The sequence below is a fragment of the Ornithorhynchus anatinus genome, chromosome 2 (genome assembly GCF_004115215.2).
Source record: "Ornithorhynchus anatinus isolate Pmale09 chromosome 2, mOrnAna1.pri.v4, whole genome shotgun sequence".
Taxonomy (NCBI): Eukaryota; Metazoa; Chordata; class Mammalia; order Monotremata; family Ornithorhynchidae; genus Ornithorhynchus; species Ornithorhynchus anatinus.
The window spans coordinates 9,727,513-9,748,255 of record NC_041729.1 but is presented as its reverse complement, the minus strand read 5'-3'; the positions used below and the strand labels follow the sequence as shown (position 1 = coordinate 9,748,255).

The 20,743-nt window shown below is 46.2% G+C and overlaps 1 protein-coding gene across 3 annotated transcripts in view; it reads right to left on the bottom strand.

The window, feature by feature from the left end:
- Positions 1–11,777: 11,777 nt before the first annotated feature.
- GOLGA3 (golgin A3) overlaps positions 11,778–20,743 on the bottom strand; it is a 46,077-nt gene continuing 37,111 nt past the window's right edge. For 2 of the 3 annotated variants that reach the window (XM_029048393.2, XM_029048402.2), the window contains exons 20-24: positions 20,580–20,712; positions 19,775–19,897; positions 17,347–17,511; positions 16,167–16,330; positions 11,778–15,666 (exon numbers count right to left, since the gene is read on the bottom strand). In XM_029048393.2, the coding sequence (XP_028904226.1) occupies positions 15,459–15,666; positions 16,167–16,330; positions 17,347–17,511; positions 19,775–19,897; positions 20,580–20,712 (793 nt within the window). In that variant the 3' untranslated portion in view covers positions 11,778–15,458. The remainder of the gene's footprint in view (positions 15,667–16,166; positions 16,331–17,346; positions 17,512–19,774; positions 19,898–20,579; positions 20,713–20,743) is intronic. The other variant, XR_003753991.2, reaches the window with a different exon arrangement.

The following is a 20,743-nucleotide window of genomic DNA, read 5'->3' as shown; positions in this document are numbered from 1 at the left end:
CTATAATTTTCCATGACAACCATTCCCAAAGCAGGCAGTAGTTCTGTAGTTATTGAAGATTTGAACTGATTTTTAAGAGTGGGGTCAGAACTTGGGAGGGTCTGCTCTAATTTTTAAAAAATCCACTTTGAATCCTTGACTCTCCACTCCCTTGAGACAGGAAGGTCCCAGCCTCCACCCTTTTTAGGCGTTCGTGCCTCTCCTCCTTAGACTGGATTTTTGTTGGAAAAGTACTGACCTCTTCTGTGTTACACATACCCAGCTCCTCAGGTAAAAGACTCTGGCCTTTGGCAGGGCTCGGGATGGCTCTTGGAAAGATGCCACAGCTCCAAGGTCTGAGTCGGGCTGGACTAGGTAAAAGGCATTCTGGCTCCAGGAAGAAATTTTTGTTTAATTTTTTTGATTAACTCTGCAGATGTGCCCTGTCAACATTTATTTAATAGCAATCAGAGGGAGCTTAAAAGTTTCCCCCAAAACTAAGCAAGCCCAAAACATCCATAGTATTCTGAGGGATTAAACGTCCCCTTCCGCCCCCAAAGCCCCCCAACTTTTTTTTTTAAACCCAAGTGGAGCTGGCCAAAGATTCTTCAGTTATTGTGCTCAGGGGTAGTGTGTTCTGGAGTAGCGGCTGTATCTGGAGGTTTGTTGAGAGGAAACAGAAGGAAAGACTGAGGGTGGGGGTTTTGTTGTCACATTGGACTTTGTTCTCCGTCTTGCAGAAACTACCATCTCGGGTTCACCGAGAGTTTACCGGATGTGGCAAGGTGGGCTTTTAAAAGTCTGAATCCCTGAAGAGATTCTAATTTTAGCTGTCTGAAATGCAATACCCCTCCGTTTAAACGGGAAAGAAAACCAAGTCTAATAGAATGGGATTTGTGATGAGACTGGCATTATCGTTCCTAATGTCTGTGAAGTGCTTACAGTGGGCAGAGCACTGTACTGGTCATTCAATAGTAATTTTTATTGAGGGGTTTTTCTGTGCGCAGTTCTTCAATAAACTGAAACTCTCTTCCCCTCTTCAAAGCCCTACTGAGAGCTCACCTCCTCCAAGAGGCCTTCCCAGACTGAGCCCTCCCTTTCCCTCTGCCCTTCCTCCCCTCCCTATCACCCCTACTCCCTCCCTCTGCCCTACCCCTTTCCCCTCCCCACAGCACTTGTGTATATTTGTACATATTTATTGCTCTATTTACTTTCTTAATGATGTACATTTATCAGTGGTTCTATTTATCTACTTTGATGGTAGTGATGCCTTTCTATTTCTTTTGTTTTGTTATCTGTCTCCCCTTTCTAGACTGTGAGCCCCTTGTTGGGTAGGGATTGTCTCTATCTGTTGCCGAATTGTACTTGCCAAGCGCTTAGTACAGTGCTCTGCACATAGTAAGTGCTCAATAAATAAGATTGAATGAATGAATAAATAAATGCTAGGGAGAGTACAGTGAGTTAGTAGACATGATTCCTGCCCTCGAGGACCTAACAATCTAGTGAGGGAAACTAAAATATAGCTTGGCAGAAGTAACTGAACTTAAAGCTATACCCTGGAGACAGTATGGCACAGGGAAATCAATTAAACAAGGTACCAGGTCGTCAAGGGACTCCCAGTCTAAGTCTGGAGAGCAGACGTAGAACAGTAAATGGAAAATCCACTTTGGGGAATCAGAGGAGCAAGGTTCTACCTCTGTCTCTCCCGCTTACCTGCTGTGTGATGTTGGACAAGTCATCCAGCTTCTCTAACCTCAGTTTCCTGAACTGTAGTTTCCCATTTGTAAGGGTGTAAGACAAGGATGTGTCTTATCACCTTATCTGTTCATCCTTTATACCGAATACATAATGAGAGAAGCCAGATTGGATGAAGATGAACGAGGAGTAAAGATTAGAGAAAGCAATAGAAACAACCTTCGTTATGCTGATGAAACTACCCTAACAGCATAAAGTGAAGAAGATTTGAAAGGCTTATTATTAAAAGTTAAGGAACAGAGCAAAAGGACGGGCCTACATTTGAATGTCCAGAAAACAAAGATCGTGACAACTGAAAGTTTTAACACATTTGTAGTGAATGGAGAGAAGATTGAAATAGTTGACAGTTTTTCTCTCCTGGGATCGATCATCAATAATAAAGGAACTAGTAGTCAAGAAATGCGCCGAAGATTAATGTTGGGAAAACTTGTCTAGGAGGAGCCTGGGAAGAGTCATGATGTGCTGATGTAACAATTGCCACAAAAATACAAATTGTCAATTCTATGGTGTCTCCAGTGAAAATGTTTGGATCCAAAAGCTGGACAGGATAGAGAAAGCATCAATTATTTGGAAATGTGGTGTTGGAGAAGGCTTTTGTGAATGCTAGTGGACTGCCCGAAAAGCAAATGGATTTTGGAGCAAATTAAGCCAAAGCCGTCTTTGGAAGGCCAAATTATTTGACTTAGATTGGCATATTTTGGACACATAATCAGGACTAATTCTCTGGAGAAGACACTGATGCTAGGAAAAGTCCAGGGAAAACTTGGAAGAGGCAGACCGGCAGCTAGATGGATAGACACCATAACGGCGATAACGGAAGAACGGTTAGGAAGGTTACGGGTTATGGCAGAAGACAGGACGCTCTGGAGAAAATATATCCACAGAGTCGCCATGAATCGGAAACGACTGGATAACACTTGATATTACTAATAAAATGGAGATTAAATTTCTCCCTTTAGATTTTGAATCTAACTTCCAAACTTCACTCTGCTGACCAGATCGTTTTTTCTAAAAAAAAATCAGTCCCTGTCTCCCTAATTCCTCAAAAACCTGCCGTGGTTGTCCATCCAGCTCCACAGCCATCGGTAACTCCTTATCATCGTCCGAAGGCACTCGGTCACCTTGCTCCCTCTTACTTCACCTGGCTGCTTTTCTACTAAACCCGGCCCAGGCAGATTGTAGTAGGAGGCTGGGGGGACAGGGGTTTGGGCTCACCCTTGGAGTTCACCAGGCTGGGGACCAGTTATGTACCCGGCACAGCAAGTGACTCACAGAGGCATCCCCAACCGACAAACCAAACAACCCATCAGTGGCAGTGACTGAGCGCCCACCATGTGCAGAACATTGCACTGAGCGCTTGGGGGAAGGGGAGCCGGCGCTCAGGGCCTGTGCCCAGGATTGGTGCCGAGCTGCCGCTGGATTTCGGGAGAGCTTCATCCCGCAAGCCGCCCTAGAAAGTGACTGTGCCCAGCAGCAGGGACTCGCTTGGGTTTGCTGGATATGCCATTGTGTGAGCACGGGGTGGGGGGCACGCTATATACCTCTCCCTCATCCCACCAGGCCTCAGATTCTCCACCTGAATCCTGGGAGCGAGAGGCGGACCCCACCCCCCCAAGCCTCTGCCCCCTCGAGCGGGGAAACTGCACTGAAGTGGGAAAACCGGCCACTCTGCGTTCTTTATTATTAATAATGATAATAATAATGGTATTTGTTAAGCACTTACTCTGTGCCAAGCACTGTTCTAAGCACTGGGGTAGAAACAAGGTCATGAGATTGTCCCACGTGGGGTTCACAGGCTTAATCCCCATTTTACAGATGAGATAACTGAGGCACAGAGAAGGTAAGTGACTTGCCCAAAGTCACACAGCTGATAAGCGGCGGAGCCAGGATTAGAACCCACCACCTCTGACACCCAAGCCCGGCTCTCGCCGCTAAGCCAAGCTTGTAGCTTTTCTGCAAACATGCTCGCTCTTCGGCTCCGCAGGTCGGCGATGCGGTGAGCCCGCAACAAGTCATGGGTTCAAATCCCCACTCCGCCACTTGTCAGTTGGGTGACTTCGGGCAAGTCACTTCACTTCTCTGGGCCTCAGTTACCTCATCTGTAAAATGGGGATGAAGACTGTGAGCCCCATGTGGGACAACCTGATCACCTTGTATCCCCCCAGCGCTTAGAACAGTGCTTTGCACATAGTAAGCGCTTAACAAATACCATCATTAAATTAAGCTACCGCCTTAGGGCCTGATGGGCTCTGCTTGAACCAGGTGAGTGCTGGGCTGTGAGGGGGGTGGAGCATGGAGGGAGGCCTGGCTCTCTTTCCCTGTTCTACCCGGTAACGGGCCTGGACCAATCAGTGACTGCCAGTAAAGCCCCAGCTGCGACACCTAAGACAGATGAAAGGCCTTCATTTTGATTCGCCAGGAGGCCCGCGAAGAAGCTTGCAGAGGGAATCATCTAGAGCAGGAGAAGCAAGAGGCCAAGAAGTGGCATGGCTTAGTGGAAAGATCTCGGGCTTCGAAGGAGCTGGGTTCTAAACCTGACTCTGCCACTTGTCAGCTGTGAGACTTTGGGCAAGTCACTACTTGTCTATGCCTCACTTCCCTCCTCTGTTAAATGGGGATGAAGATTGTGAGCCCCACGTGGGACAACCTGATTATCCAGCGCTTAGAACAGTGCTCGGCACATAGCGCTTAACAAATACCAACATTATTATTATTGTATCTCCCCCAGTGTTTAGAACAGTGCTCGGCACATAGTAAGCGCTTAACAAAGACCATCATTAAAGCAACAGATGAGGAGCACTGAGAAGCAGCAGAAGATAGCAGCCGTTGGAAGCCGAAAGAAGAAGCATCGGCGGAAGGACTCCCTTGACCAGCAGATTGGCATTGGATCCTCGGTGGAGTGAGTGTGTATGTTTACTTCCTTGCACGTTGATAAAACTAAGTAAAAACATTTCTCAGTAACTTTGGTGGTCGGTGGTTTGATGCTACTACGTGTCACCGAGGGTCCCCCGGCCCAGGAAGGGCCTGGTTGGTTCGAGGTGGGGGTCTCGTGACAGGTGGCCCTGAGGGTCACAGTGCTTAGACCATGGCTTGACATAATAAGTGGTTCCTCCCTCAGCTGAGCCCCCTTTCCCTCTGCTCCTCCCCCCTCCCTTCCCCTCCCCTCATCACTGTGCTCATTTGTCTATATTTTTATTACCCTATTTATTTTGTTAATGAGGTGTACATCCCCTTGATTCTATTTACTGTGATTATATTTTGTCTGACCGTCTCCCCTGATTAGACTATAAGCCCATCTTTGGGCAGGGATGGTCTCTGTTTCCGAATTGTACATTCCAAGCGCTTAGTACAGTGCTCTGCACATAGCTCTCAATAAATACTATTGAATGAATGAACAAGTACCATAATTATTAGAGAAGCAGTGTGGCCTTGTGGAAAGAGCACCTGCTGTGTGACTTTGGGCAAGTCACTTCACTTCTCTGTGCTTCAGTTACCTCACCTGGAAAATGGAGATTAGGCTCAATCTGATTTCCTTGTACCTACCCCAGGGCTTAGAACAGTGCTTGGCAAATAGTGAGCTCTTAACAAATACCATTCTTATTCTTATCATTATGATTATTAATATTATTATTGGCTCGTGGGCAACTCCCCCTTGGGGGGAATAGCCAGTCCAACCGAGCCAGGGAAGATTGCAGTAGGAAATCAGGAAGGTAAGGTAGGGGAGGCAAGGTGATTGAGTGGCTTAAAGTCGACGGTAAGGCATTTCTGTTTGATGAGATGGTGGATGGGCAACCACTGGATGTTTTTGCAGAGGAGGGAGACATGGACTAAATGTCTTTTAGAAAAATGATCTGGGCAACAGAGTGAAGTATGCCCATCCAATTATAGGAATACTAATAATGGTGGTAGTCATTAAACATTTCCTACGTGCCAAGCTGAAGTAGGTACAATTAGATCACATCAGACGCAGTCCTTGCCCTGCAGGGATTCACAGTCTAAATGAGAAGGAGGACGGTTATTTATGCCTCATTTTCCAGATAAGGAAACTGAGGCACAGAGATGTAAAGTGACTAGCCTAAGGCCTCACAGGGGGTGGGATTGGAACCCAGGTCTGCAGATGCTCTGTTCTTTCCACTCAGTCAAGCTGCTTCTCAAAATGCCAGTCCTCTTTGCTTATACAGAAATCCAGCCTCTTGATGACGCCGTCACAAAACGATGGGGTTATGATTTTGGGAAGTGAGACATCAACCCTTCATTGCGTTTTTAAAACACAGAATGGGGGGCGAGTGGGGACATTGCAAACTGCCTGTTTACTCGTTTTGATGCCTGCCTCCCCTCCTCTAAACTGTGAGCTCGTTGTGGGCAGGGAGTATCACTGTTTGCTGCCATATTGTACTTTCCAAGCGCTTGGTACAGTGCTCTGCATGCAATAAGTGCTCAAGGAGAAGCAGTGTGGCTCAGTGGAAAGAGCCCGGGCTTGGCAGTCAGAGGTCATGGGTTCAAATCCCGCCTCTGCCACTTCTCAGCTTTGTGACTTTGGGCAAGACACTTCACTTCTCTGGGCCTCAGTTACCTCATGGGGATTAAGACTGTGAGCCTCATGTGGGACAACCTGATTACCCTCTATCTACCCCAGCGCTTAGAACAGTGCTCTGCACCTAGTAAGCGCTTAACAAATACCAACATTATTATTATTAATAATAATAATAAATACCATTGAATGAATGATTCCTAATTCTCTTCCTCTCCTCAAAACCCTACTTAAAGCTCACCTCCTCCAAGAGGCCTTCCCAGACTGAGCTCCCCTTTTCCCTCTGCTCCCTCTACCCCCTCACCTCTCCTCAGCTAAACCCTCTTCTCCCCCCTTTCCCTCTGCTCCTCCCCCTCTCCCTTCCCATCCCCTCAGCACTGTACTCGGCCCCTCAACTGTATATATCTTCATCACCCTATTTATTTTGTTAATGAGATGTACATCACCTTGATTCTATTTACTTGCTATTGTTTTAATGAGATGTTCTTCCCCTTGATTCCATTTATTGCTATTGTTCTTGTCTGTCTGTCTCCCCCGATTAGACTGTAAGCCCGTCAAAGGGCAGCGACTGTCTCTCTTACCGATTGGTCCATTCCTAGCGCTTAGTCCAGTGCTCTGCACATAGTAAGCGCTCAATAAATACTATTGAATGAATGAATGATTCCGGCAGCCCCGAGGCCCTTTGGGGTTGTTGGGTTGGAGAACTTCGCCACCTAGTGGCGGCAGCGCATCACTGCTTCACTTTGGAAACCCCCTCGCAGTGATCATTGCAATTATAGTTCCAGTCATTCAGTCGTCTTTATTGAGTGCTTACTGTGTGCAGAACACTGTACTAAGCGCTTGGAAAGTACAATTCAGCAACAGACAGTCCCTGCCCACACTGGGCTTACAGTCTAGAAGGGGGGAGACAGACATCAAAACAAGTAAACAGGCATCAATATAAATAGAATGATCGATTTATACATTGTCATTCAATCGTATTTATTGAGCGCTTACTTTGTGCAGAGTACTGTACTAAGCGCTTGGAAAGAACAATTCAGCAACAGAGAGGGACAATCCCTGCCCACGACAGGCTCACGGTCTAGAAGGGGGGAGACAGACTTCAAAGCAAGTAAACAGGAATCAATTGCATCAATATGAATAAATAGAATTATATATACACATATTAAATAGAATTATAAATATGTACATATATTCACACAAGTGCTATGGGGCGGGGAGGGGGGTAGAGCAGGTGGAGTGAGTGGGAGTGATGGGGAGGGGGAGCAGAGGAAAAGGGGGCTTAGTCTGGGAAGGCCTCCTGGAGGAAGTGAACCTTCAGTAGGGTTTTGAGAGAGGGAAGAGTGTTTGGAAAGGGAAATTCTTCCTAATAGGGAGATTCTAGAGAAGCAGTGTGGCTTAGTGGATAGAGCATGAACCTGGGAGACAGGAGGATGGGTTCTAATCCCAGCTCCACCACTTGTCTGCTGTGTGAACTTGGACAAGTCACTTAATTTCTCTGGCCCTCTGTTACCTCCTCTGTAAAATGGGGATTAAGAGTGTGAACCCTATGTGGGGCAGGAACTGTGTCCAGAATGATTAATAATAATAATTATTATGGTATTTGTTAAGCACTATGTGCCAAGCACTGTTCTAAGCCCTGGGATAGATACAAGGTAATGCGGTTGTCCCACATGGGGCTCACAGTCTTAATCCGCAATTTTCAGATAAGGTAGCTGAGGCACAGAGAAGTTGTGACTTGCCCAAAGTCACACAGCTGAGAAGTGGCAGAGTTGGGAATAGAGCCCATGACCTCTGAATAATAATAATAATAATAATGGTATTTGTTAAGAGCTTACTATGTGCAAAGCACTGTTCTAAGCGCTGGGGGGATACAAGGTGATCAGGTTGTCGCACATGGGGCTCACAGTCTTAATCCCCATTTTACAGATGAGGTAACTGAGGCACAGAGAAGTGAAATGACTTGCCCAAAGTCACACAGCTGAGAAGTGGCGGAGCCGGGGATTAGAACCCATGACCTCTGACTCCCAAGCCCGGGCTCTTTCCACTGAGCCACGCTGCTTCTCTATTCCAAGCCTGTGCTCTTTCCACTAAACCACGCAACTGGTATCTACCCCAGAGTTTGGCACATAGTAAGCGCTTAACAGGTAATATTATTATTAATATTATTTTTCTAATGGAGCCATTGGTTCTTACGCTGAGCGATAAGGATCTGGGTTCTAATCCCCACTCTACCATGTGCCTGTTGTATGACCTTGGGCTACTCACTTGCCCTTCTCTGTGCCTCACTTAATTGTAAAATGGGGATTAAGGCTGTGAGCTGCATGCGGAACCTGGACTGTCCAACCTGATTAGCTCGGATCTACCCTAGCAATTAGTGCAGTGCTTGGCACATAGTAAGCGCTTGACAAATACCATTAAAAAAATAAGTAATACATTCTACTCTCAATGGAAAGAGCTCGGGCTTGAGAGTCAGAGGTCAGGAGTTCTAATTCTGCCTCCCCCACTTGTCAGCTGTGTGATTTGGGGCAAGTCACTTCACTGAGCCTCAGTTCCCTCATCTGTAAAATGGGGATTAAGCTTGTGAGCCCCACGTGGGACAATCTGATCACCTTGTATCCCCCCCTAGCGCTTAGAAGAGTGTTTCACACATAGTAAACGCTTAACAAATCCCGAAATTTATTTTATTTTATCTGCTACCACCTCCCTCCACTTTACCATTCCAACCTCCAGCTCTGGCTATTCTAGGCACAGTTGGCTCAGTCAGCCAGGTCCAAGTTAGGTTTCCCGTCGCGTCCGGCTCCACTGCTGCTCCTGCAATCTGCGATCTGCCCCCGGCCACGGTGGCTTTGCTAGCGGACCACCGAGCAGGGATCTAGAGGCCTAAAACTTTGGGTCAGCGTATGTGGGAAAACTGTCAAACACACCTGCCCCTGCACAGACACACAAGAAACTCAGGGTGGAAATGCCCCCTTGCTGGAAACTGAAAAGGAGCTTTTCCCTTCTTAAGGTACCCTGGGGTGGCACCTCAAGGGTTTTTTTTTTTTAAAAAAAAAAAAACGGTATTTGTTAAGACCTTACTATGTGCCAAATCCTGTTCTGAGGACTGGGGTAGATACAAGTTAGGTGGGACACAGTCGCTGCCCCACATGGGGCTCCCAGTCAAGTAGGAGGGAGAACAGGTATTGAATTCCCTTTTTATGGTTGAGGAAAGTGAGGCACAGAAAAGTTGTGACTTTCCCAAGGTCACACTGCAGGGAAGTGGCAGAGCAGGGATTAGAACCCAAATCTTCTGGCTCCCAGGCCCAGCGCTTTATCCATTAGGCCACGCTGCTTGGAGGGGGTCAAGGAGAGAATTGGAGAAGAGGAACTGGAGACAGAGGGTGTAAACAACTCGCTCAAGGAGTTTGGAGTGGAATGGTAGGTGGGAGATAGGGGCATAACCGGAGGGAGCCAGGGGCTCAAAGGAGGGCTTTTTTAGGATAGGGGAGATATGGCAGTGTTTGAAAGTGGGGAAGAAGCTGTTGAAGATCGTGGCCATGGAAGGAAGAAGGGAGGGGGCGAGTGGGCCATCAATGGGACCGAGTGCTTACTATGTGCAGAGCACTGTACTGAGTACTTGGGAAAATACGACAGTTGGTAGACCTGATCCCTGCCCCCAGGGATCTAAGTTTACAGGGAGGAGCTTGTGTCTATAGTCTTTCAGGCTATGTACACAAGTATTGTAAAGCTGGGGAGAGTATCAGTGTGATTAAAGTGTACAGACCCAAGGACATAGGTGATACAAGGAGGATGGCACATAGTTGATATATGTGATAAAGAGGGGAGGGCTTATTATTATTCCAGTTACTGCTGAAAGTAATGAGAATTAAGCTTTGTGGGCCTTAGAGAGCTTAAAAATATGGGGTTTTGCAGGGGCTTGGCGTTTCTGTTGGGCTTCTTGCTATCTTGTCCTCTAGACCGTAAACTACTTGTGGGCAGGGAATGTTTCTATTGTTGTGTTGTTGCCTCCCAAGAACCTTAGTACAGTGCTCAATAAATATGACTGACTTCCTGTGGGGAAAGGAAGAGATTAGGGAAGATCTCTTGGAAGAGATAGGGAATGTGCTATTATGTTGTACTCTCCTAAGTGCTTAGTACAGTGCGCTGTACATTAGTATTGTATTTTGCACAAAGCACTCAATAAATGAGTCTCCTATTGGGCAGGGATTGTCTCTATCTGTTGCCAAATTGTACAGTCCAAGCACTTACTACAGTGCTCTGCCCATAGACACCTGTGTTGGTGGGTGTGTGTGTGTATGACCATCTCCAGTTTAACATCTATTCCTCCAAACGTACGTCTCAACTCGCCTCACCCCATAGAACGGTGGAGGGTTTGCAGTTAGAATTCAACAAGCCATGGGCTGCCACATTCAGACTCAAAGCAGCATGGCCTAGGGGAAAGGGCCTGGGCTGGGAGGCAGAAGACCTGGGTTCTAAGCCCAGCTTGGTCCAGTGGTTCACTGCATAGCCTGGGGCTAGTCAACTTCCCTGAGATGTTTCCTCATCTGTAAAGTAGGGATTAGATAACTGCTCCTCCGCCTGGAGATTGTGATAAGAAGTCATGGACTTTGATTACTTTGTATCTAACACAAGGCTTAGCACAAATGTTTGGCACCTAGGAATGTTTTAATACTGTAATTGAATTGCAAAATGCTTATTGCCAAATAGAGACAGGGTGTACTAAGATTGAGGATGTTGTTAATGATAATAGTGGTATTAATTGATATAGACTAAGCACTGAGGTAGAGCAGAGTGGTTCAGTGGAAAGAGCACGGGCTTGAGAGTCTGAGGTCATGGGTTCTAATGTCAGCTACATGACTTTGAGGCACAGAGAAGCTAAGTGACTTGCCCAGTCACCTCATCTGTAAAATGGGGATTTAGACTGAACCCCACACGGGACAACCCGATTACCTTGTATCCACCTTCCCCTCCCCCCCCTCACCTCCCAGTGCTTAGAACAGTGCTTGGTGCACAAATACTATTATTATTATAAAAGATAGGCAGAAGGATACAGTAACTATTCCACATGAGGCTTAGTCTAGAGAGGGAGAACAGGTGTTTTATTCCCCTTTTGCAGGAGAAAACAGACACAGGGAAATTACACGAATTGCTTAAAAATCACAGAGCAGGAAGGTGGCGGAGCCAGGGTTAGAACCCAGGTCTGTGCCCTTTCGATTAGGCCACACTGCCTCCCCAGCAGTCTCCCCCGACGTACCCACGCCATCTTCTCCACCCTCCCCTCCCCACAAAGAGAGAGAGAGAGTAACAGCAGAGCCAGTGCCCTGTAGAGTGTGGGGCAGTAAAGAATGCGGTCTCCTCATCACCTGCTGCTGCTTCTGGCTCCAGTGGAGGGAGAGAGCTCCCTTTGTCTGTCCTTAGCCGGTGGCAGCAGGTCTTCCAAGTGCCCCTGGGTTCCCAAAGGGTTCAATCTCTTAATTCACTGTCCCAATATAATAAACAGGAAACTTCCTTTACCAAAAAATAGTTTATTGCACAAAACTTTGAAGGAATTCCTATGCACACTTGAACCTCTTTAACATGCTTTTACAAGTAATCATACATGGGTGACTTTTTCTTCAAATTACTCAAAAGAGAAGTCAGGAAACGAAGAATGAACTTTTCTTAGAACATTTGATTCGACAGTAACTAAAAATGCATGTAAAACATTAGTCTTTTTTTTTAATATTCAGGATAACTTCACTCCCAGAAATCTGTGCAAATAAGATTTGGGCAAAACACGCTAACGTGGAGAGCCCTATCAGCAAGGGGTGATTCTCTTTTGTGAGACTTTGCCCACACTGCACAAAGCAGCAGAGTTAATTTGATGCTTGAAAACCAAACCAAAAAAATAACTATAATAATCCACTTTAGGATATAAACTGCTTACATGGATTGCCCATCTTCATGTTTCAAGTGAACTGGATTACTGCTAGGCCTCAGAGCCCATAGGGCCTTTGAGACTACAGGCCTAGAGCCTGTTTTTTTTTTCTTATTTAAAATCACTATTGGCTTTGCAGGTTAACTTCAGCTGCCCCAGAGACTAATGTCTTGGGCCAGGCCGAGAGACACCATTTCAGGATGCGGTGCCGAACTGTCAGTACCTTTCACTGTCACCCCTGGGGTCTCGCTCTCAGGAGGCCCAGTTTAAAACCTGAACCCAGATCTGAACTCACCAGGCTAAAGGACACCTTGCCCCTCAAGTAAAGGTTAGACGGGTTGGCAGCAGCCTCCAAGGGAAGAACATCATCTCTATGATCCAGCGTATTTATTTTTCTGATGTCTACTACGGAAAGGGCAGCGTCTTATAACCCGTGCACAAAATGTTTCCAGCCTGGAAGACAGGAACTATTTAATGGAGTCCTGGGGGCTTTTCTTCAATTAAAGAACACCCCAGACAGGGAACATCTGCATTCACACAAATATAGTGTCGCTGAGTAATTTTAAAGGAATCTTGTGGTATTGATGACTCTTTTTTTTTAAGTATGGTCTTGCATACACCCTGCTAATCGCTAACTTTCTTTACTAGAACGTGGTTGGGGAGGTAGCTGAAGTGTCAGTAAAACAGCAGAGGAAGTACAGTTGTTTGAAGGGAACACGAAATCCTCACAGAAACCAAAGGTGGCTACCTTTTGATATTCAGGGTTAAAGGGATAGCTGTTTGCTCTTGCAATTACCTTCCTGGGGAATTGCGAGGGCAGTGCTGACGGAGGACTCAGATTTAATCCTTCAGTCTGGCAGGTCTTCATTTCCAGGTCAAGACTGAGAAAAGCCTACGTGTCCAGTAGCGGAAGGGAAGAGGGGAAAGTAAGGGATGCTCAACGAGGGAAAGGATGGATGAAGTTTGTGGAACAAAAGGATATAAAGAGTTCTCAAGAGCATCAGCAGTTGTGTCCAAACCCCACCGGCAGGGGCTGCCAGCATAAATAAGGAGAGTGGAAGGAATCCATTTGCACATAACCAACACACTCACAACTTGTCAACACAAGTCTACCTTTCCCTAAGGGGAAAAATGTACATTGACGACTACTTGTTTGGAGGTATCTTCTTAAGCAACTAGTGAGAAAGTAGCACTGCACTGCTGAGACAGAGTGTGTAACTCTGGTTGCAAAGGAAAAGGAAGGGGCAGGCTAATACCTTTTTGAAGAACCAAGAAGGCAAACTCCACTCTTGGCTTCTCTCAATCCAGGTGAACAGTTTGATCTGTACAACTGTTTCAAACTTCCAGGGGATGCTTACCTGTACATAATGTAATTTTCAAGTATAAAAGCAAGATTAACCCTGCACAAATGTTTCATTTGAAAACAACACTTAATGGGTGTTTTGTTTTTTTTTGGGGGGGTGGGGTGGGGAATTGGACTAAACCTATGTCTCTAATGATGTTTTAACTTTACTAATAGTATATTTTTCCCCCCTTTACAAAAGAGTGTATGAGACACCCTTAAGGACACAGATAACAGATGATCCTGCACCGTTTCTCCACCGAGATCTCCGCAGAACAGAAACACTTAGCATATCGGGGCTGGTCAGGAAACCTTTCAAACTTCACTTTCAGGCCAGCAAAGCTGCGGAATTGGCATCTAACAGCCACAGCGATTCATTCTTCTCCCTCAACCTTGTGAACACACAGCCTCTCAATCATTAACTTTAATAAATAGGAGTCTTTAAACTTTTCTGTAAAAAAACAAACAAAAGACACAAAATCCTAAAGCTCTTCTCACTTCATTTTCAACAGTGTTTAAGAAAAAAAATTAGGCAAAACAGAACGTGAACGAAAGATGAACCTCATACCCCTGTGATGCCTGAACTTTAAAACGGAGGCACTTCAGTTCTTTGGAAAACGACATAGAGAACACACCCTGGAGACCTATCTACTTTCCTTGTGAACCTGACCACCTGACTTACACAAACATTAGATGCTATTAAGAGAATACAACATTTAGGAAAACAAACATTTTGGTTGATTAAAGCTATCAACTGTAATAACCATTCCTTCTATAACAGAGTGTTTTCTTCTAATGAATTAGTGAGCCCAATAACCAAGTACTGAATCTTAAATGCAGGAAGTTTAGATTTGCTGTTCCACATTGGATTCAAAGTATAGGCCAAGCAAAAAGTACTCTTTTGTTTTAATGACTTTTAAAGGAAGGCGAGGACCAAATTTCTATGCTGTTGGAAGGGAGGAGGGCTGAAGAGGACCAGGGTGCTTTAGCTAGCCTGGGGTAGCAGGCTGTATCTGGACAGAACCCAGAGGACTGGAATGCCAGTGCCCTGTCTGTACATAGTGTACATCTGTACTAGGAACGGTCTGGAAACTGCATGGAAAATGAGAAGGGAGAGAAGATCACAAAAAAATTAAAATTGCCTATCTTCAGAGACACACACTTGGTCTCGAAAGGTATGGTCAGTAAAAGAGTGACATTGCTAAAACTTTTCCTTTTGGGACTAGCCTTCCTAAATCTTTACTATGTACAATATTTCCCACCAGTAAATAAACAAGGCAACGAGAGGAAAGTAATAGAAAGACAACCCAGATCATTCTTAAATTACATAAGCAAATATATATATATGTATATATAAAAGTTCTCAAATTAGATGATTTTTTTTTTATATACACACCCTGTAGTAGGATGACTATATTCAAAATAAACAAAGCAAAGGTGCAAAATAAGGTGTTTTTCTCTCAGCAGTGAAGTAAAGGTCCCCCTGACCTGACAGGAAGGTGAGAAACTGGAAACCCAGTTGTTCACCTGGCCAGCTGTGGCCATAGGGAGACTCTTGGCCCATACTTATCTCCTAAAACTTCCTAAATATCATAAACCCTCAATGGGCAATGGTTAGCATAATGTAGATTGGATAAAGCCTTGCTCAAAATCCTTCCCCCCACCCACCCTTTACCCTCAGATCCCAACCAAGATTGGCCAGGAGGGGAAGCAGAGTTTCATAGACAGCAACATTAAATGGGGTCAAATCAAAGAGGATTTTGCTACTCCGTTGATGATACTGTTATCATTCAAAGGCAAAAAGTAAAACTAGGAAAACTGTCTTTGAGGGGAAAAAAAAAAATACAGACCTACCCAACTAAACATCGTGACAAAACACTACTCCTTTCCACCCTTTAAAGACTTAGGAAGATGGACGACAGCCGCAGAGGTCACTGTTCTGTTATCTCCTTATCCCCAGCGCTGGGTTTCTGCTCCTCTCTGTCCACCCTGGAATCTTCCTGCTCTCCGGGAGTTGCAGGAGAACAAGTAGCAGCGACATCCATTAACTGGCCCTCGAGCAGAGTCCACGAAGACATGGATTCATGAACCGTGATGGTATGTTCTTCCATCTGCCGTTGAAGACTATCCATTTCCTGCCTTTGGAGCAAGGAGAAAATGCCATATTAGTGGAGAGGGAAACCAAGAGCTCCTTAATGCGAGGAGTGACCTTTTCCTATGACAGCATTTCTAGACGTGGGGATCTGACAGCCCAACTCTCAGGTGGAGCGCTGAGGTGGGGGGAAGGCCCAGCGGACAGGCAGGGGTTGTGCTCTGCTGCCTCTCACTCGGTCTTACCTCAGGAGCGTTTCTAACGAGAGCTGTAATTTAGGGATGCCTGCCTTTCTCTGCCAGCCACAGGAAGCAGCTCAATGTATTAGGAACGATGACGGACCTTGGGCAGCGTGGGTGGAAACGAGGTCCGTACTGAAGCACCCCAAAATCCCTGAGACTGATTTAGGGAAAGAAGGGAGGACATTGGCCTGTCTAATCTTAGTCGGAGATTGAAATTAAGAATTCTCCGCTCTGCAAGATGTGGGCAAACTGATCATTCCGCTGGCCTCTTTAAAGCTCAGACCACGTATTCAACAGGGTCATACTTGAGTTGCCGGAGGCAGCTGTTGAGGTTTTTTAAAGGCTCCTTGTTGACAGCAGTGGGTGGCTTCAGGAGTTCCTCTAGGAGCGAAGCTGGGACAGGGCAGTCCGGAACCTTCACAGGAGTCACCGGATTGGAAGAATTGGTCTCGCTCTTCAGGTCCTTCCTCTGTTTCAAAACACACAAGGCTGTCATGTTTCTATCACACCAAAAACTTCGTAAAGACAGAGATGGAATGGAGCCGAGGAAATCCGAACTGCCTGTGTGACTATCTGCTCCCCTGGCATGTGACCAGACAGCCTGCAAAGCATCATAGGTGTTCTGGGGAAAAGGACAGTGACATAAACTGGACCTCTTACAGACCCTCTCCCACACAGGCAAAGGCATTTCCACTGTGAGCTCACAGCTCTGACACTTGAAGCTGTTACCTAGCAGCATGGAGCAGTGGATAGAGCCCGGACCTGGGAGTCAGAAGGTCAAGGGTTCTAATCCCAGCTCTGCAATGGGTTAAGCCACTTAACTTGTCTGTGCCTCAGTTACCTCAGGTGTAAATGGGGATTAAGACTGTTAGTCCCAAGTGGGACAACCTGATTACTTTGCATCTACTCCAGCACTTAGAAAAGTGCTTGGCACAGAGTAAGCACTTAACAAATACTATTATTATTATTATTAGATTGTAAGCTCCTTGTGCGCAGGGAACGTGTCTACCAACTCTGCTGTAATGTACTCTCCCAAGTGCCTGGTACAGTGCTCGGCACACAGTAAGCACTCAATAAACACCCTGATGGACTGACAGACACATTCAGGCTCAATAATTTTAGCATTCCTATTATATTTCATCTGTGACAGATCCCTTTAACACCAATCCATTTTGCTCCTGAGCTCCGTGCCATATATTTTGACCTTTACCCCTATATTTTGGAAGAAGAGTCTACTCATTTCTAGCTATTTTCCCCTTGCTCCCTGATATGATGCAGTAATAAATGCAGAGTAATAGAGCAAAACAGGAACAAAACAAAAGCACAATTCTGCTAGAAAAAGCCGAACTGATAAAATGTTTAACATGTTCTCTCATCACAAGTCCACTGACTAATTTTCTTTAATAGCACAGACAAAAGTCATCATGCTAAAATTCTCCCTATTTTCCAATTAGCCAAATAGGGATTTTCAAAATGGTGGACTACCTTCTTCATTTTTCCATGTTTCAGGTCCAGCTTCAGCTGCTGGTTCTGCTGCAGAAGAGTCTTCATGCTGTTTTTCAGTTCTGTCACTTTTGCCTGGAGCATGAACTTGTCTTTCTGAGTCATTGACAGACCCTTCTGCACCATCTCCAACTCAGTTTTGAGATCCTGAAGAAAGAGGAGAAAAATCGTTCAGTTTGCTACAGTATTATCCTCAAAACAAGATCTATTGCAACTGTGATCAATGTAGCATTCACTATTCCTGGGAACACCTTGGTTTCTCTTACACTGTCCTCTCCTGGTTCTCCTCCTGCCTCTCAGATCACTCCTTCTCAGTCCCTTTTGCCGGCTCTTTCTCTCACCCCCTGGGGCAGACGGAGGCTTAAAGCTCCATTCTGGGCACTCTACTATTCTCAATTTATACCCATTCCCAAGAGGAGCTCACCCACCCTCAAGGCTTCAACCACTACCTCAACTCGGATGACTCCCAAATCCAAAGCCGTGACCTCTCTGTTCTGTTATCTCCCATCTCTGCCTGCCTACAGAATAGCTCTACATTGATGGCCCCCCTAGCATTCAGCCTCAACAGGACCAAAACTGAGCTCCTCACCTTCCTTCCCAAATCTTCTCCCCATCCTAACTCTTGCCCTACTCCCCATCTCTCAAGCCCATGAACTAGGTAAGATCTCTGACTCTTTGCTCTTTTTCAACCTCCATGTTCAGCCAGTCTCCAAAAACCTGCCAGTTCTTTCTTCACATCTCCAGAATTCACCCCTTCCTCTCCATCTAAACAGCCAGACTTGTCATATTCCAATGTGACTACTGCATTGGCCTCTCTGAAGACCACGCTGCCTCCAGTCTCTTTTTTCTCTCCGGTCCATTTTTCACTCTGCTGCCCGGCACATTCTTCATACCCCTCAAATGCATCAAGCAGAAACTCCTCACCATCAACTATAAGACACTCAAATCCATTCACTCAATCGTATTTATTGAGCATTTGCTCTGTACTAAGCGCTTGGGAAAGTAGAGTAAAATAATCACATTCCCTGCCCACAGCGAGCTTCAAAACAGCTCTCTCCCCCATCCCTCCTTTATCCCCACTCCTTTCCCACTACACCCCAGCTCACACTCTTGGCTCCTCTCAAGCCAACCTACTCACTGGGTCGCTACGCTCTCTCTTACCAACAACCTCTTGCTCATATCCTCCCTCCAGACTGGCACTCCCTGCTCTGTTTCACATCCAGCAGACCACAGCTCCTCCCATTCTCATAGCCCTTTTAAAACTCACATCTCCAGGAGGTCTTCCTCGATTACTTGCTCATCTCCTCAATCTAGTTCCACTTCCGCACTTCCATATCACCTACACATTGGATACTCACTTCCCCCTCCTCCCCGGTAGCTCTTCAGTGCACAACTTGAAACTCTGTCGCTTTCCCCTTTTTGTATTACATTTTTGAGTGTTTCCCTGATTGGACTGTAAGCTTGTTAAGGGTAGGGATCATGTCTACCAACTCTACTGTACTCTCCCAAACGACCAGTCAGTAAAGTGTTCTTTATACAGTAAGTCCTGCAACACTACTGAATGACTAAACTTTGCCTGTATAACACTGAAAAGGTTTTCTAAATTGGATGGTCAGGCACATTTGGATCTGCTGCCAAATACTAAAATCGGCTGCCATGAATTACCATGAAATAAGAATATTTAGTTCTTCCAGAGGTTAAAACCACGAGTGAGGAATATTAATCTCCGGTGTAGCATATGTTCCTTCCCTTGGTCCGTGTCAGGACATGCTGCCGAAGCCACGGATATCACCACTGGTAGGAGAGCAGTGTCTCTTGTCAAGAACTCATTTGCAAACTTGATGGCATCCTCCTTCCCTTTTGGGGGGGGGGGGGGCGGTGGACCTATCTTCCATTCCCAGAATCACCTGAATGGCCTGTCCCTGCCCCTTCAGCCCACCAGCCTAGAACACAGGCCGATGCTTACAGCTAGCAGGCCCTCACTCCTGGTGGTGTGCAAATGGAAGTGCAGACAGTGAAATGGACTGGTTGGGCAGGACAATGCAGACACAGAGGCCAAACTATCTACCTGGGGAAAAATGGCCCCCTTTCAAAGCTGAGAAGTGGGGAAGGGGCCGCGAGCTAAGGTGAAGTTAGTTACCTTGAGGTCCAACACCTCCAGGAGGAGCCCCTCCCTGCCTGGAAATCAAGAATGGGGCAAGGGAGCGAACAAGAGAGGCTGAGGCTAGGTGGGGAGGCCCTGGGGGCCAAAGTCTCCCAGAGGAATCCATCTCCCCGCTGCAGGCCGGCAGTGGCTCACCAGATCAGTTCCCGGGTGTCCGCCCGGCCCACCAGGTAGCCCATCAGCCCCTCCCTTCCCTCACTGCGTCAGGTCAGGCCAGGCTAGGCCAGGCCAGGCCCCGCCACATACCTGCAATACCAGCTGCATTCCTTCTAGCTCTTTTTGACTACGCTGTTCGGTCAAGTCCAGCTGTTGCTTTAAGGTTTGGATGTCTCTCTCCTTCTGTTCAACCTCCCACTTGAGATCTTCAACCTAAATAAATACAGCATGAAAGAGAGCCGCATATACAGGGAAGGAACCTAGTGGTAGCTTCTTCAGCATAAAGGATGAGAATTAATAATAATAATTGGGGTATTATTTGTCAAGTGCTTACTATGGCCGGGCACTGTACTAAGTGCTGAGGTGGATACAAGCAAGTCAGGTTGGACATAGTCCCTGTCCCACATGGGGCTCACAGTCTTAATCACCATTTTACAGACGAGGGAACTGAAGCACAGAGAAGTAGTGGAAAGAGTATAGGACTGGCAGTCGGGAGATCTGGGTTCTAGTCATAGCTCTGCCATTTGCCTGCTGGGTGACCTTGAGCCAGTCACGCAAGTGCTCAATGTCTCAGTTTCCTCATCCGTAAAATGGGGATTCAATCCTGTTGTTCCTCCCCCCTATACTGGGACCCCTTCCTGAGATAAGCACTGAATCTGATCAACTCTATTCTATCTACCCCAAAGATCAGCACAGTGCCTGGTTCGGAGCAGGTCCTTAATATCAAAATTAATTCTATATTTAATGCAGGTTAATACATGAAAATGAGAAAAAAATTTAAATGCCACCTTCCTTGACGATCAATTCAGATAAGCAGACCACCCGATAAGATGTGTGGCAATCAGAAGCCTTTGAGTTCCACTGAGTTTGAGTTCTGCAGCCCCATATTTTTTACCTCTTGGTTGCCAACAGGCTGCTTGCTGAGCTGCTCCTCCAGCTGCTGCTGCAGAAGCTGAAGCTGAGCCCGAGTTTCTGCCAGCTCCTGCTGGAACCGAGACACTTCTTGGGCTTGTTTTCCATCCTGAACCCTGCAACAAGAAGACCAAAATGACTTCACTC